The following is an 18269-nucleotide window of genomic DNA, read 5'->3' as shown; positions in this document are numbered from 1 at the left end:
ATGACTTGTTCCCACAGCAGTCTTTCCTGCAGACCATCAGTCCTTGAGGTTGGGGGTGAATTTATTCATTCTGGGATTTAAAACCCATCTATGCATGTAGTAGAATAAAGGTTTATTGGATGAATAAATGACTGAATGATTTGAGAGCTGATTTTTAATAAATTCTCAGGCACTACACAGCATTACAGAAAAGTTTAAAATATCAATGAAATCATAAGGGTGTTTGTGATTTTAACAACAGATTCCCAGGGTCCCTTGCCTGGCATGTAAGGCCATTCTACACCAGTCCTAATTTACTTTCTTAACTTTATCTCATCTACTCCCTCTTCCTACTCATATCCTGGGCATAAATTAGTTTCTCTCTACTTTTAATGTTTATTTATGTATTTTTAAGAGACAGCGATAATGAGCGGGTGAGGTACGGAGAGAGAGGGAGACACAATTCCAAGGAGGCTGCATGCTGCCAGCGCAGAGTCCGATGTGGGGCTCAAACTCATGAACTACGAAATCAAGACCTGAGCTGGAACCAAGAGTCAGAGGCTTAACCAACTAAGCCACCCAGGCACCCCAAGAATTACTTTCTCCTTCTGACACAAGCTCTGTGCTTTCTCATCTCTACACTTTAGCTCAGTAATCTCCAAAAATTTTAGATTATTTAGACCTAGTATAAAATACCTGAGCATTCTTATTTAACACTGTGCTGATATATTATGTTTATAATAAAACAATCACTAAAACAGATGAAAATAAACATTTTGAGCAAATGAGGAAAGAAACATGAATAGAAGTTTTGATTTTTTCATCCTGGACATGATGGATTGTTCTGGGTGTACTTCACTTTGAAAATCACTGATTTACATGAAAAGAACAAATCTCATAGAGGTTTTTTTGAGAATTAAGTGACTCAATACACGTAATACATGTAGAACAGGACTGGTCATGAAGGCCCAATGTAAATGTTATCTCTTCAAAGGACTATTTGAATGCACTTCTTATGAGGTTAGGATTTCTCACTGTAGGAGGCACTAACCCTCCAGAGTTTGGCAAAAAGCTGAGCCTAAGAAGCCAAAATAAAGTAGAAACAGTTGGAAAAGTTGGGTTTATGGAAAATGATGCAAAGGAAAAAAGAGGTAATTATTAACCTCAAGAAAAATACACAAAAAGCAAATATAATCATACTACACTATCTGGCTCTATAGTAGATGATGTTTACATAGGCCTAATCAGACAAACACTGAGTGCGAATTTAATAAAAAATTTTGATATAACTATATGGAAAAGATGGGGTGCTAACACAGCCCCTCAAATCCTCAGTTTTTCCTAGTGAAAGTCTAAAGTTTAAGCATGTTACTTTAAAACTTGCAGATACCTATCAGAAGAAACAGCTAAAATATTTCAGTGATTATCTCTGAGGAATGTGATTGGAAGGCTAGAACACTTTAGTACTATTTCATTTTTAAATTTTGTGCATGTATTATATTGATCATAGATATTGAAAATGAAGTCAATTTTCTTAAGTTTTAAAATTAGTAACCTCCCACATAAAGATGGCAGCTGAATACATACACCTCTACCCTCTCCAGGAACCTCAGTGCCCCAACAGAGAAAAGATGTAGAAAGGTACAGAAAGATCCCAGACAGAAGCAGGGGGGGAAAAAGAGAAAGAAATAGAGAATAAGAAAAGAGCAGGGGCCCAGGGGGCTCAGTTGGTTGAATGTCCAACTTCAGCTCAGGTCATGATCTCCCAGTCTGGGAGTTTGAGCCCCATGTAGCCCCATGTCGGGCTCTGTGCTGACAGCTCAGAGCCTAAAGCCTGCTTCAGATTCTGTGTCTCCCTCTTTGTCCCTCCTATAGCTCATTCTCTCTGTCTCTCAAAAATAAATGAATGTTAAAAAAAATTTTTTTTAAAAGATCAGAAATTTAATGCAAGAGTTTTAGGAATCAAATCATAAGACTCCAGGAAGAGAGAATGGAGAAAATGATGAAAAAAAATTAAATAAATAATTCATAAATTTTTCCTAGAACTGAAGAACAGAAGTTTTAGACTGAAAGGGTCAAACAAGGTCCAACAAAACGGACAAAGTGCATCCAAACCAGAGCGCATCAACGTGAAATTTAAAAGCAAGAGGAAAAAAGAGAAGATCTTGCAAGCTCCTAGGGAGATAAAAAGAAGTTACTACAATGAGTGCAGCAGTGAGAAGAGCCGCTGTTGTTCTTCTCCGGGAAACAGAACTTAAAAGGCACTGAAGCAAAGCCTTCAACATTCTAAAAGAAACAATTGCATAGCCGTCAACCTATTCATGTAAAAGCATTTTATAAATTGCAAAGGTTCCTATGCCCTCTCAGGCATCCATCAGAAGATGTGTTCATGCAACACACAACAAAAAAAAGGGAAAGATGTGGAATTCAGGAAACAGGAAATCCGAAGGTTCTATTAATCAGGTCATATGAAAAGCGATCATTGCTTACTGGTTTTAGGAAGATGAAATCCATATGAAGGCTTTCAGTTGCTTTTTGCAATGTTAACATATTTCATGTGCTTTGAGGTTTGCACGGCTAAGCTTTCACAGCAGTCTGAGCAGACAAGAGATCACAAGAGCTGTCGACTCTTACCTGTAGCACAGCAGCAAACAGGAACACTACTATGAAGATGACGGTTAAGGAAGTGTGACCACTTTTCATCAAATGAATAGTGTAGAGGAAAATTAAATGTCCAGGAATCACCAGAAGCAGTAGAACTTGAGCAGACTTATTATTCACTCCTATAAGAGAAAATGTAAAAGTTTAAACAAAACCATCTTTTGGTTGATAATAGGTCAGTTATTAAAATTGAAGGATTACTTTCTGCTTACTCTACTGAGAGGCACTGCGTAAAATTCCATTGTTGGGGCACCTGGCTGGTACAGTCGGTTACGTGTCCAGCTCTTGATTTCGGCTCAGGTCATGATCTCACAGTGCGTCATGAGATCGAGCCCCATGTCACCATTCACCAGCCCACCCTTACTGCCCCCCCCTCACCCCATGCATGGAGCGTCTTTGAGAATCTCTCTCTCCCTGTCCCACCGCCCCTCCCCTGCCTGCCAGCACCTGTGTGTCATGCAGGCACAATTTCTCTCAAACTATAAAAAATAAAAAATTCTGTTGCTAACAATACATTTCAACTTTTCACAATTCACTTATTTCTTCAAAATTCTTACTTTATGTTATAGGCTAATTAAATGACAGGAAATCGATAAAAACTTGCTATGAAGAACACTGGTCAGATTTTAATGTCTATCATAATAATATAAAGAGAAGGCAAAAGAAAACACATAAAGTTCCTAAAGCATAGGAATGTTCTATTTTTTCAATGTTTATTTATTTTTGAGAGAGAGTGAGCGAGCAAGGGAGGTGCTGAGAGAGGGGGAGAGAGAGAGACTCCCGAGGAGACTCTGCACTTAAAACACAGAGCCGGACCCAGGGTTCAAGCCCACAAACCGTGAGATCATGACCTGGGCTAGAACCAAGAGTCAGATGCTTAACTGACGACAGTCACTCAGGCGCCCCAGGAATGTTTTAATTTTACTTTCTCTTTAGAGTTCTTCCACTCTATTTCACTGAGCATTTCTCATCCTCATTCAAAAGTCAATAGTAACCTTTATTTTCATCAAAACAGAAGTGACAAGAATTGTGAGGTTTAATATCGTGATCCTAGTTTTTGGTGCTCACTGCCCGGGTGACATAAACAGGGTACTGTTCCTTATAAGAGAAGTTATCCCTCTCCTTCTCTTTGGGATCTAGAAAAGCCAGAAGGATGAATACAGTAAAGACAGTACATCTGTCTCTATAGATCACTCAGCTGTGCTCTTTTCTTGTGCGTGTTAAGATTCCTCTCTCTTGACTCATGAGCAAGATATCCCAGAGAAAGGAATGAAAGAGAAAAAGCAGGGGCGCCTGGGTGGCTCAGTCGGTTAAGCGGCTCAGGTCATGATCTCACGGTTCGTGGGTTCGAGCCCCACGTCAGGCTCTGTGCTGACCATTTGCTCAGAGCTGGAGCCTGCTTCTGATTCTGTATCTTCCTCTCTCTCTGACCGTCCCTCACTCACGCTGTGTGTCTCTCTCTCAAAAATAAATAAAGGTTAAAATAAATTTAAAGAAAGAGACAAAGTATACCAAGTTCTTCAGCAGCTGTGGACTTGATACAAAGAACTTTTTGTTCACTGAGACCTAACACAATCTATACTATTTAAAATCTATCAGGTCTCAAGAAAAAAAAGTCACGCAAAACGCTGACTTTAAAATATGTATTCGGCAACTGTTGCCTGCCTAAGTGCTCAGAGCAGAATTATTCCTGATATAAGATATGCAAAAATCCACAAGCACATACCTGGACCAAAAAAAGTCCTGAATGGGTAGTAACAGCCTTTGGGCTCATCAGGCAATTCTCCTGGAATGCTATGTAAATGGAGGTAGGTAGAAATCCTGCTAGCCTGAATGGCCACCAAGTTACCACCAATACCTGAAACATAAGGAAAAACAAAGCAGTTATCCCCATATTTTAAGCAACGTGCATAAATTCAGCCAAAGGCAAGGCTTCTTTGTGTTACATCCTGGGCCAATGAAACAAACAAAAAAATAATTCCTCTGATATGTTGATTTATTTAATACTGAGGTAGATATTCCAAAGGCATAAAGTCATTATTAGGAAAGACTCTTGCATTAGTTTTTCAAATCTGACTCACTGACTGAAAGCAGACCAGACTAAATAATTTTTTTTAAATTGTTATCACAGCCAAGGGATAAAGCTAGGTAGTGAGATATTTAATGCTTATCTCCTTAATGAGAGGAAAAATAAGCTTGATTTTTTTTTTCAAAAAGACAAGGCTTGATATGTTTCTGCTCAGGTTACTAAAGAAATTGGTATAAGAGACTAAAAAGAATACTCCAGAAAGTGATTATTCTCTCAAATACTTTACAGATCTGCCCTACAGGAAACGTTAAGCAATTTCTCTTGGCAAAAGGAACATAAATCCAGATGGAAATCTGGAACTACACAAAGGAAAGAAGGGTGCTAGAAATGTAAAATATATCAGAAAACAGAAAAGATATTTTCTCATTTTTAATCTCTTCAAAAAAAACATCTGACCATTTAAAGCAAAAGTAATAACAAGGTACATAAGGTGTATGACCAAGCAGAATGTATGACAAAAAGAACACCTAAGAAAGAAGAATGAAAATCCCAGTACACAGGGGCACCTGGGTGCCTCGGTCGGTAAGCAGCCGACTTTTGCTCAGGTCACGATCTCACAGTTCGTGAGATTCCAGCCCTGCGTCAGGCTCCGTGCTGACAGCTCTGTGTCTTCGGATTCTGTGTCTCCCTCACTCTCTGACCCTTCCCTGCTCACACTCTGTCTGTCTCTCTCTCTCAAAAATAAATAAACATTAAGAAAAAAAATTTTAAAGAAAAAAAATCCAAGTATACTAATGAAAGGTTGTTATCCCTTATGTAAATGGACTAAAGTATTATTTGAAAGCACACTGTAATAAAGATATGTATTATAAGTCGTAGAGCAGAAGTTTCCAAAATATGGTCTGGGGTCTGAAGGAAGGTTAATTCTAGAAATTCTAATCCCTTGCAAGCATAAGTCTCAGAGGGAGAGATTCACAGTACATCTTAGCATGATAAAGATCTGTAAGAAATCCTGTAATAAAGAAATCTATTTGACCTCGTGCTTCCCAAACTCAATGGACAACAGAAACTCACTTTTCAAGTTATACTTATTAACATCTCCTAGAACTAATATTTTTGTGACACACACACACACTTTAAAGTTTATTCATTTATTTTGAGAGAGAGAAAGCATGGGGGAGAGAGAGAGAGAGAGAGAGAGAGAGAGAGAGAGAGAGAGAGAGGGAGAGAGAGAGAATCCCAAGCAGGCTCAACATGGTCAGCATGGAGCCCAATGTAGGGCTCGAACCCATGAACTGTGAGATCATGAACTGAGCTGAAGTCAGATGCTTAACCAATGAAGCCATCCAGGTGCCCCTGAAATATATTTTACAAAATGGTACTCAATACTGAGAGATGTTAGTGTTAAAACATGTCGTAGGCACAATATCAACACTGATATGTCTTATTTTAAAGAAAGTGTGTATTCTTGTATCTAATAAAACAGATAAATTAGTGATTATTTTGAGTGGGGGGAATCACAGCTTTGGAATCAAGCAGCTCTGAGTTTAAATGCTGAGTTACCACTAGATATGAGTTGTTGGACAAATTACTTTCTTACTGGGAGGATGAAATGATATGGATGTACACAAAAGGCCTGCCAAGTTGTCTGGTACACAGTAGGTACTCACTAGTTAGCAAATGAGGATGGCAATGATCATGGTCATGGTAAATAGGGGTCCTTTAAATAGTACATCCTCTAGCACATTTAAAATGAAATTCAATTCTCAAAAGTGCCACCTTTTTGGAGGAACATGGAATGAATCTTCTCTATCAATGTTTTCAACGAGTGGAATTTAACATAAAGTGAGCTCCTTATGATGCGCAACTAAGAGGCTTACTTACTGGGATACAAAAAAAATGATCCTACTGCCGTGTAACACGCTGGCTTCCAAGAAGAGCACTTCAGTGAATCTCTAAAATTATTTCTTTTGTAAAGTGAAATAACAGAAATACTGATTAAAACCTTCCTAATAATGGTGTTGTTGTAATTTACATTTTTCACTGAAATGTTGGACAATACAGCTCTAATGGTATTAGTGGGTAATATTTATGCTAGTGACCTCATCAACTAATATTCACTGAAGAGGATGTGAACAGGTGGAAGAAAAGCAGTAATCATTCCAGGCGGCAGAAATTTGGTCTTTGTAAGGCCACAAAATAGGCATCTGGTTAGAAAGATAAAGGAAAAAGTTGTACACATCCAAGAGCAGATAGAGGGCCTTGAAAAGTGAAACAGGAGTATTCAAACTTGATTTGACAGGCAGGAGGAAACCACTGATAAGTTCATCATCTTAACAATGATGTAGGGGCGCCTGGGTGGCTCAGTCGGTTGAGTGGCCGGCTTCGGCTCAAGTCAGATCTCACGTTTGTGGGTTCGAGCCCCACGTCAGGCTCTGTGCAGACAGCTAGCTCAGAGCCTGGAGCCTGCTTCAGATTCTGTATCTCCCTCTCTCTCTGCCCCTCTCCCTCTCATGCTCTGTCTCTCTCTGTATCAAAAATAAATAAAAAATTAAATAAAAATAAAAAAAAAACAATGATGTAATAAAAACCATGTTTAAGGAAGCCTCGTCTGTTCGTGACACTTACCCGGCACTGAATAGGGAGTGGTCAGGAAAGCTACTCTGTTACTTCCATGATGGCTGATGTGAGAGGTTGGCAGACACATTGCCGAGACCGGTCTTATATAAATAAGTGAAGAAGTGAATTGCATTAATGGGCAAATAGACAAGGTTTGGTCACTGTCTATTCAAAGAGGATGAAGGACCAAATTGATGGTACCATGATTTTAACGGTGAATGACATGGAGGAGAGTGGCACCAGGAAAATTGGGAAGGGGATCCAGAGGGGAAATTTCTTTATAGACATTTTATAGCTACACAAAAATATAAATGTTCGGTTGAAATTTTAGATATGAAGTTAAATTTTTTTAAAGAACTTAAAAAAACATTTTTTAATGTTATTCATTTTTGAGAGACAGACAGAGCATGAGCAGGGGAGGGGCAGAGAGAGAGACACAGCATCTGAAGCAGGCTCCAGGCTCTGAGCTGTCAGCACAGAGCCCGATGTGGGTCTCAAACCCACGAACTGCGAGATCACGACCTAAGGCCAAGTCAGGCATTTAACCAACTGAGCCACCCAGGCAACCCTGAAGTTGGATTTTAGAGGACTTGCCTTCACAGAACATATTTTCTTACACACACATATATAAAAGTAATTTATATTAAATGTGTAGCATATCCTATGACAGGTTTTCTCTCAGCTAAAATTACTTTTTAAATTATGTTGGTGTAGGTTATACTAAAATTCAATTTAATGAGTCAGCCCAAAAGTCAGTATGACTGGGTTAAAAGTATCTTAGTAAATGGAATTCATACCATACTGTGAACCTAAGTATTATAATTCCCATAAGTAAGAAAAAATATATAAGGCAGACCCACAGAGCAGTGATGTTAATGGACTGCATTGACTTAAGCAATACTTCCACCTAGCTAACTCTAATTGATCCATAAAAACAGGAGAGAGCAGATAAACCCAAAGCCAATGATAATCCAGAACTAAAATATCATATTTGGCTACACTAACCTCAAAGATCAGGTCTGCCTGATTCTCAAGCTAATATCAAGTGGTAAGAGTAAAAATAACAGCTTTTAAAAAAATGTGTTGTGCATAGTGAGAGCAGGGAATGTCATTTTTACCACAAACACCACCCTGGGCTTGGAAGGAAAATGGAAGGGAAACGAAGATACGCCTCTTAAAATCTGAACCTGAAGATTCCCGTTAGCAACTAAGAGTATATAATGATTTGGCCGCATCATGAAACAGTGTATCTAGTTCTTACCATTAATAACCGGTGTGTAAACAACAATCCCCACCAGGTTTGGATCAGACACAGTTGTGTCCAGAATAAGGCCTCCAATGCTGAAAGAAAATCATACAATTTAGGGAAGAAAAAACAAATGCACTCATTTAAAGCTGCTCTTTACATACACACACCTCTACTTTTCAAAATAAAATTTTTAGACATTTAAGAAACAGAATAAAAAGGAAAAATACTCAAAGTAAAAATCAATGTCAACAATGAAATGTTGAAAATAAAACATGGCATAAGCTGCAGCCCTCCATTTCAGGGCTCTCCTGATCTCCAAGATGTGCTCCTTATAAAAAGGAAAGGAATATGATTTGAGTACCTTAAAATGTCGGGAAGGATGTATAAGAAATTATTAACACTGTCTATCTCTGGGTGGAGGGGCAGATAAAAGACTGATGATTATTTAATATGCTTCTGTATTTGCTAATTTTTAAAAACTATGTCCATTTATTGCTTTTATAATGTAAAAATGGGGTTTTTTTTTTAAAGTAAGCATGATACCAAACATGGGCTTTGAACTCATGACCCTGACCCCATGATCAAGAGTTGCACACTCTACCAACGGAGCCAGTCAGGCGCCCCTAAAAAATAGTTTTTAAAAGAATATTTCTTCATTTATGAACTCAACAAAGCATTAAATGGATCATTTTTATTGTATTAAAATTAGATATAGATATAGCATCTTATCACTGGTAAACTGAAATAATGAGCTGTAGCCATAGAAAGAGCTGATTTTTAGAATGGAGGTCTAGAAAAATATCAGCCACATAGAAGCAGGACTTATACTTCAATGTCTCAATGGAGCTCAAAGGTTTTTTAAGTTCCCAAGACCATTACTAATTGGTTAACTTTAGTTTCTTGGTCTAAGTCCTATAAAACACTGCCAGTCCAAATCTTCATGGGATCCTACTCCCTAAATCTTCCAGGAAAATGCAATCTACGTTACAGAAAAATAAACTACATGCTATTAGAGAATGGAGTTGACTGTCAAAACATGAGATCAATATATTCTTACCACTACTTGACAATTAACATTAGGAATTTATTAAATCTTTATTAACTTTTTAGTAAAATAAATAAATTGTGGCTTAAGATGCTTAAATTACTAGGATTTCCCATTAAAAGTTATACCATAGGGGCACCTGGGGTGGCTCAGTCAGTTAAGCGTCCAACTCATGGTTTCGGCTCAGGTATGATCTCAGGGTTTTGTGGGTTTGAGCCCTGCATCAACACATCAGACTCTGCACAGCACCTGCGTGGGATTCTCTCTCCCTCTCTCTCTGCCCCTGCCCCACCTGTGTTACCCACATCTCTCCCAAAAAAAATAAACTAAAAAATTTTTTTAATTAAAGTTACACTGTAAAGTCCAAAAATAGTCATCCTTAGCAGTATTGTAAGATTTTAAGCTCTAGGGCCACCTGGGTGGCTCAGCTGGTTAAGTGGCTGACTTTGGCTCAGGCCATGAACTCGTGGTTCATGAGTTCAACCCGTGTCAGTCTCTGTGCTGACAGCTCAAAGCCTGAAGCCTGCTTCACATTCTGTGTCTCCCTCTCTCTCTGCACCTCCCCTGCTCATGCTGTGTCTCTCTGTCCTTCAAAAATAAAGAAACGTTTAAAAAAATTTTGTAATAAGAAAATATTTTAAGCTCTAAAAAAATATATATATATATTTCATAGAACTAGTTATATATCAAAGAGTAAATCTCTGTGCCAAAACATGTGGGTTCATGCTGTGACTGTAACATGAATATTTGCTAAAACACATTCTAACATGTTTTTATGACCCAGATAACAAAATATAGAAAAGTTAAAAAATACAAACAAAAAAGAAAATAAAAGTCAACTATTATGACATCATTCAGAGTTATACTGTTAACACGTTAGTAGCTAGCCTCCCAGACATTTTTAAACACAGATTGTTATAAATGAAAAGTCACATTGCAAAAGTATTCTCTTCACTTTTGTCATTGTTTTTATTAAATAAACACATGTACATTATTTAAAAAGTGGAAGTGCCACAAAGCCTATTAAATAGCCCCCAGCTCCCACCCCCAGAACCTGTGCTACGCCAGCAAGTTTTTTTCAACTTCTGTAGCTGTTTCCTCTGGCATTTAATTCTATATTTCCAAATAACATGTTGCTACTGGGCTTTTTTTTTTTTTTCTATAATTTTGATACTGGGATTTCTTGATTTTAATTTTAGACTTTTACCTAACCACCTCCACTATGACGGATGAGGATTTAGTCTCCCTTGCCCTTCCCTCCCCGCCTCAGACCATTCATAAAGCCCTTCTTCCCGTATCCTGCCAACTTGGTTCTATTGTTCTGGGTGGAGTAATTAGGGTTTACCTTATTGTAACAATGGAATCATTATTCACAACGGAGTCACAAGTGTTATTAGATTTCCTCACTTTTACTTGTTGCTCTGTCCCATATTTTTCCTAATTTTTAGATACTTATTCCTAATTCAGCCTCAAATTTCTAATAAAGTTAATGAAATGCCTCTGAATAAGTCAAAGTTATCTGGTAACCAATCAATTCTGCTTTTTTTTTCTTGGAGACATTCTACCTCAAGCCTAGTGTCCCCCTGCCACCCTGGACAGTTCCTCTAGGCCTGACACACAGCTGTCAACCTGCACCTCCTCCTCAATCTCCCACACTGGGCCTGTGGGTCTCTAAACAAGTCCCAACATTTCATAGGACCCTACTGCCTGAATCTTCCAGCAAAAAAGCAATCTACACCATAGAAAAATGAACCACATGCTCTCGTGGAATGGGTTTCCTCATTCCCATGTTTCTTCTTTCTTGATTTATTTTCTCATTTTGATAGACCACATCTTCTACCAGCTTTCATACGAAAGGGCATATAGGAAGCAAAGTTTTTGAGATCTTGCACAACCGAAAACTACTTGATGCCACCTTTCCATTTGGTTTATACCGCAACCATACGTGAAGCTCAAAATAATTTCCCTTCAGAATTTTCTTGAAGGAAAAACTTCAGGTGTTGCTATTGGACATCATTCAGATTCCCAATGCTTTATATGTAACTTGTCTTTTCTCTCCAGGAGATTTGGGGTTTACAGTAAATTTATTATTTGGGTCCCTCCTCATCTTCACGGTGCTGGGTACTAAGCAGGCCATTTCAATCTGGAAGCCCATGGTCTTCCTCATTCCTGGGGAATTTTCTTGCATTATTTCTTTGATAATTTATTCTTATTATTTACTTCCAGTTGTCCACCTCTTTGTTTTCTATTTTCCAGAACAGTTCCTGAGCTCTATCTTCTAACTTTTCCCGAGTTGTTTTTTTGTTTGTTTGTTTCTGCTATTTATATATATTCTTAATTCCCAAGAGCTCTTCCTGCTTTTCCAAATCCTCCTTATGAGAGCATTCTGTTCTTACATTATGGATGCCATAGATTCTCTTATTGCTTTAAAGGGCACTGATCAGAAATTTTTGAGGTCATTCAACTATCCCTGCACTTTCTTTGAGTACCATTTTTCTGGTCTCTGTCTTTCCTTTTAGAAGCCTTAATCAATGTCTGTTGATCCTTCTACTGCCTGTTCCTCAGTAAAGGGCATCTCAGAGCACGCTCCTCAGCAGGCGGGCCTCCCGAAGAATGGTCGGGGGGCATGTAGCTCTTTCACTCAAGGACCCACAAGGGTCAGCAACCACAAGGTTTTCTCTGGTGCTGATGAGTTACCCCAGAAAGGAATTATTCTAATTTTCTTGCCTGGGAGTACAGGCCTGACTGCCAGCATTCCATGAGCAAAGAAAAAGAAGTGGGATAGGGTTTTCACTGTTCGGCATCTAGATTTTCACCTAATCCTACTTTTCATACAGTGCTTATTCTGCACCCTCCCCTGTGCAGGTGTTTCTTAATCCACAGCTTCTCTGATTTAGTGTCTCCAGAGTTAATTCTTGCTTCTGCCAAGGTGGGAAGGGGGCAATCACTTGGGTGGTCAAGCTGGAGAAGGGCTTTCAGGATCTAATTGCTTCTCACATAAACTGTCAACCAATCTTCTCCACTTCAGCTTTGAGGAGTACTTAGTGCCTCTAATTTCTTCATGTTTCTGGGTTTCTGGGTTTCCGAGGCTTAGAGCAGCTCACTTCCAATGGGTGTCCCCTCACCCTATAGGAGGTTAGGTTTTAGCTTTTTCCATTCCGGTAGTTCAGTTAAAAGTCATCCAACTGATTCCTGTTTACTAATTTTGTTGGATCTCTCACCTGCTGTCCTCTCTGCTCCCCTTCTGCCTTTGTGGTTTTTAAAGCTTTGCAGTTCTATTACTGTCATTTTAGTAGTTTCAGGAAGGAAGAAGATAAATGTGTGTCAATATACCATGTTTAACAGGAAATTCAGACTCTCTTCTAGCTGGCTCTTTTCACCAAAGGCATAATGAACATCTTTCCATGTTAATAAAACACTGCAGTGTTATTTTTAGTGGCTAATATTCCATTTTGTGACTCTACTATAATTTTTTTGATCACTACCTGGTTGCTAAGACCTCTAAGGTGGTCTCTCTCTTTTTTTGTTATTAAAAATTCCACTGTGATGAGGATCCTTACAAGTGAATCATTTGCATATACCCTTAATTATGTCCTTATGTTCTGTCAAAGTTCTAGAAGTGGAAGTAGTCAAATGGTACATCCATTTCTAAGGCTGTCTGATACTTATGTGAGCAACTTACTGTTAAAAATAAATAATGTCAGGTTCACACACACATACATGAACACCACTAAATTTTACTCATCAGTCTGGTAAGGATTTGATTGGAGAAAAATTTGAAACTGGTAGCCAAATGAGATATGTCTACTCATTCCAAGAATTTCTGTGACTAATAACTCTATTATGTGTGATAATAAAGTCTTGGCTATATAAAATGATTGACCCAAGAAATAAAAACAGGCTGCTGATGTTTTTATGTATATACAGATGCAGGCATATAGACACACACACACACGCATACTTTAATACTAACCTACTTATAACCATAGCTGTAATGACAGGCTCCCAGCCTGAGTGGAGAACCGTCCTTGTGGCTGGATGTTTGGCAGCTATTATAATCCAGATGGGCGTGAGAGCCAAGAAAAAGACACCAACTAATGGAGAAATGTAGTAATACCGCTCTAAAATGAAAAAAGAGACAATATTCCAATCTCTCTTCTAACCAGGGAGCAAACGTAGATATTAAAAGTTTCCCAGAAGATAGGATGTTATCCAACATATTCACATGTAGATAAGGTAAAAATATTAAACAATTTAACCAAAAACTAATACATTAATTCAACAAACATTTATTGAATTAGCTATCTGAGCTAGATGAGAAGTGCAATAACAATAATAAACAGTAAGAACAATAAGAGTAAAAAAGCTAACATTTATTTGGCTTCTATTATTTACCAAGTACTGTGCTAACTGCTTTCTAGTCATCATCTCATGTGACTGTCCTCACAAGTATGAAATAGATACTGTCATTTGTATTTTATGAAGAAAACTGAAGCTTAGGAGCTTAAGAACATGGCTAAGAGATAGCAAGAAAATGGCATCTGACACCAAAGTTAGTACCCTTAACTCTCAAGTCAAATGGGATATTGTTTTTACCCACAAAGATCTTACAGTGCAAGCTTTCCAAGGAATTTTGGCCAATCAATTGATAACAGATTTCCTCTCAATACTGAACAGTGTTCCAAGCTCCAAAACAAGTTTAATAAAGTTAAGCACATTTCTTCACTGCTGAACTTCTCAGGACCCTTAATATGCTAAGATAGAATATAGTACACTGTGTTAACCAAAGGTTGGCCAGACCACCTACTTTCACGTCTAAGTGTTACAACTTACCTTGGACAAGAAATTTAACTTCTATAAACTTCAATTTCCTTATCTATAAAATGGCAATAATAACAGTATATATTTCATGGCATTATTGTGAGTCTTACGAGAATTAGTACACGTAAGTGGAATAGTGCCCAGGTGCCTAGCTAATATTTATTGGACACTTACTATTGTCATAATTATCACTGCCATTATCATTAACATCTTGCTATTTGGAACACACTGAGATAGCAGATTGCCAGGACTCTGTTAAAACCTCTGTGTGGTAAACTGTTTTACTTGATCACAATTACTCACTCTCTCTCCATTCTTGTTATGTTTTCCGACATAGCAAATATCCTTCTCTGCCTCATTGACTTTGGGCTTAGCTATTTGTCTTGCTTTGTGGACATGCTGTATATCACCACTGAACAAAATTTTAAGTGCTTTCAGAAATGACAAGGCTGGCTGGCTGGCTGGATAGATAGATGTGGGTAAATATTAACTGTTTCCAGACAGTAGACCCTAGACAAGAGGCATTGGAAATCTAGATAGATAGACAGACAGACAGACGTGGGTAAATATTAACTGTTTTCAGACAGTAGACTTTAGACAACAGGCATTGGAAAACTGTAATCCCTGAGAGAAGGCAAAGAAATGAAATAAGGCCTCCAACAGCCTCAGCCCGTTGCTTAAGGCACATTCTAGACCACAGTTTGGGAAGGGAAAGCTTGAGCAGAGTGACACTAAGGCAACAGAAATTTACAGGACAAAATATTAGAGAAACAGAAGCTCTCAGAGAAAGAGCTTGTGAACTGAATACTAAGCCATGCACGCACAGGGTGAATTCTACAAGGCTAGGCCAAGAATAATTGGGGAGTCATAAACTGAAAAATTCCCAAAGTTTACCAAGGGCTGGAAGTCACTCAAGAGCTAATCTTATAGAGAAGAGAAGCCTCTTTGAACACTGAGAAGATTCAGTAAACACCTGAGAAGGGTTATATCTTAGTAGTAGCGCCAGCTTTACTGTAAAGTCTACGCAAGGTGGGCTCCAATAAAGCTTGAAACCATGCCTTGTGAGGCTCAAGCTAATCCACAATTAACTACCTACAAGAATAAACTCAAAACTTTGTAAAGAAAAACAAAACCACCGAGCACTTAATGATATTACATCACAATGTCTAGCACCCAACCAAAAATTAGTTTTAAGTGTTTGGAATACTATGTAGTTACATTTACAAACTTAAATACTCTGAGATGCTCTATTGGCCTTAGACATTTCTCGTGTCTCCCAAAAGTTTCCAAGTACTTATGCCAATCTTTGTAAATCTAGCAAATTAAAGGTACAACTACAGCAAGTCTTTAAGTTTTCATAAAGTTTCATATAATGCATACAAATTTGGGAATGTTTATATTTAAAACCACAAGAATAAGTAAATTACTTAATTACAAATTTAAGATAGAATTAGAAGACTGACATGTTTCTCTAATGGGCTATATTATAAGTATATTAAAAAATCCATGTTTTGTCTCTTCAGCTTAAAACCACTAATACCATGAGTCTGATTCTCAAATATTTTTGTAGTCAATTCTAAATATCCTCAGGGATACAAGTTGCCTATCCCTTCTTAAAACAGTGACACCATCCCAAAACAGTTTTGTAATATCATTTTAGCTGATCAAGGTTTTATTATTATCAGAGATTTCAGCCAGGACATTCCTGGATTCTTCTCAATGATTCTAATAATTATGGTGTATAGTAGAGGCTTCACCTTATATAACTCACAGACTTAAACTCACAGTCCTTGTAGCTTATAGTCTTATTAGATTTTAGTCAAATGTTACTAAATTGTTCTGCCATTTCACAAAATTCTTCAGTCCTTATCCAGACTCTTATCTCTGATTAAATTTTGTATTTCTTCATCTTAAAATATTTAAAGATCTTCTTGCCTATGATTAAAGATGTTTGAACTAGATAGAAACTCAATTTTTTTTTCTTAGCAGGTAGGGACAATTACTATAAATATTAAAATAATATCCAACCAAATTTTCTCATGACTTTATCTAGATCACATCTTCAAAATAATTATGCTAGCAAAATCCATTAAATATTTTCTTCCATTTAAAGGGAAATGACTAATGCTACACAGAGTGTCATTTTCTCCATGAATTTTTATAAAGAATAACTTTACTGAATGGATTCCCAGTTCTCCTTGTTAAAACATTAGGTTAGGATAAATAATATCCCAAATAGAAGGCATTCTTAACTCTTAAAACAACTAAGGTTGCCAGCAATCTCTTTTAAGATTAAACAGAAAACTAAAGGCAAAATCCATTAAACACAAAGGAAAAGAACTATTCTGTTAGGTCAAATCATCTTAGTGCTTCATTTTTAGGTCAAGAAAGAAGCATGACACTCAGTGTTTAAGTTCCTCTCAACATTAAATCTCTGGAAGGAAGTCTGCCGTTGCAAGAGGTAGACCTACCAACTCAACCCCAGGGTCACTGCCTGAACTTTCAAAGTGGGGAGAAAATGTCTCAGTAAATCAACTAAAAATTTGGGCAGCTCCCCAAAAAGTTAAACAAAGTTATCATATGACCCAGCAATACCACTGCTAGTTAACTACCAAGAGAACTGAAGACAAATGTTCATACAAAAACTTGTACAAGAATGTTCACAGCAGTATTTTTCATAATAGACAAAAAGTGGAAGGAACCCACATGTCCATGACGTGGTAAGTGGACAAACAAAATGTGGTACAGTCACACAATGGAATATTATTCAGTACTGATTCATGCTACAACACAGGTGAAACTTGAGAGCACACTCATTGAAACAAGCTGGACATAAAAGGTCATCCATTTTTAGGAAAAGTCCAGAACTGGCAAACCCATAGAGAGTAGATTACCGGTCGCAGGGGCTGGACAAAGAGTAGAATGGGGAGTGACAACTAACGGTTTCCTTATGAGGTGATGAAAATCTTCTGGAATAGAAAATAGGTCCTATTAATAAGTTGTACAATCTTATGAATGTACTAGAAATCACTGAACTGTACACTTTTAAAAGGTAAATTGTGTGGAATGTGAACTGTATCTCAATTTTTAAAAATTCTAATATTGAAAACAAAGGAAGGGGAACTACAGTCTTCAAAAATGTCAATGTCCTGGGGTGCCTGGGTAGCTCAGTCGGTTGAGCATTTGACTCTTGATTTCAGCTTAGGTCATGATCTCAGGGTCATGTGATCAAGCCCTGTGCCAGGCTCCATGCCCAGTGTGGAGCCTGCGTGGGATTCTCTCTCCCTTTCCCTCTGCCCCTCCTCGGCTTGCACATGCATGTATTCTCTCTCTCAAAAAAGGTTGATGTTCTAAAGACAAACAATATACATACATATATATCTATACACAAACACACACATATATATACATACACACACACACACATACATACAGAGACAGAGACTAAAAAACCAAATGGGGTAAAATGTTAACACTAAGTGAATCTGGGTCTAAGGTATGCAAGATTTTTAATACTATTTAAATTTTTGCAACTATTATAAGCTTAAAATTATCTCTAAATACAAAGAAAATTTAAACATTAAAAAGGTAGGAAAACCATGAGAAAATAAAAATTACTAAAATTGATTTACTGTAAATCATTACTATCTCAATTTCCTGAGAAATCTAACATGCCCATTCCCACCGAATTGTGATTATATAGGACCTTCCTATCTTTTTCCTGGCTAACATCTAACTCAATTCTGATGGCTAAGGTAAAACTACAAATGTAAGAAAAAGGAAGACTGTAAAACATTCCTCTTTGAGGGATATACTGGTGTTTTATTGATGTCATAAAACTAAGGAATGACTTTCAGAAAACCACG

General features: G+C 37.6%; 1 protein-coding gene across 2 annotated transcripts in view; it reads right to left on the bottom strand.

Moving 5' to 3' along the window:
* Nucleotides 1–18269, bottom strand: part of SLC41A2 (solute carrier family 41 member 2) — a 100256-nt gene that overhangs the window by 34976 nt on the left and 47011 nt on the right. For both annotated transcript variants that reach the window (XM_029954407.1, XM_029954408.1), the window contains exons 7-10: nt 13556–13703; nt 8550–8629; nt 4367–4498; nt 2614–2762 (exon numbers count right to left, since the gene is read on the bottom strand). In XM_029954407.1, the coding sequence (XP_029810267.1) occupies nt 2614–2762; nt 4367–4498; nt 8550–8629; nt 13556–13703 (509 nt within the window). The remainder of the gene's footprint in view (nt 1–2613; nt 2763–4366; nt 4499–8549; nt 8630–13555; nt 13704–18269) is intronic.

Source organism: Suricata suricatta, chromosome 10 (genome assembly GCF_006229205.1).
Source record: "Suricata suricatta isolate VVHF042 chromosome 10, meerkat_22Aug2017_6uvM2_HiC, whole genome shotgun sequence".
Classification (NCBI taxonomy): Eukaryota; Metazoa; Chordata; class Mammalia; order Carnivora; family Herpestidae; genus Suricata; species Suricata suricatta.
Note: the sequence above shows the minus strand (reverse complement) of the source record. Positions and strands in the feature narration are given on the sequence as shown.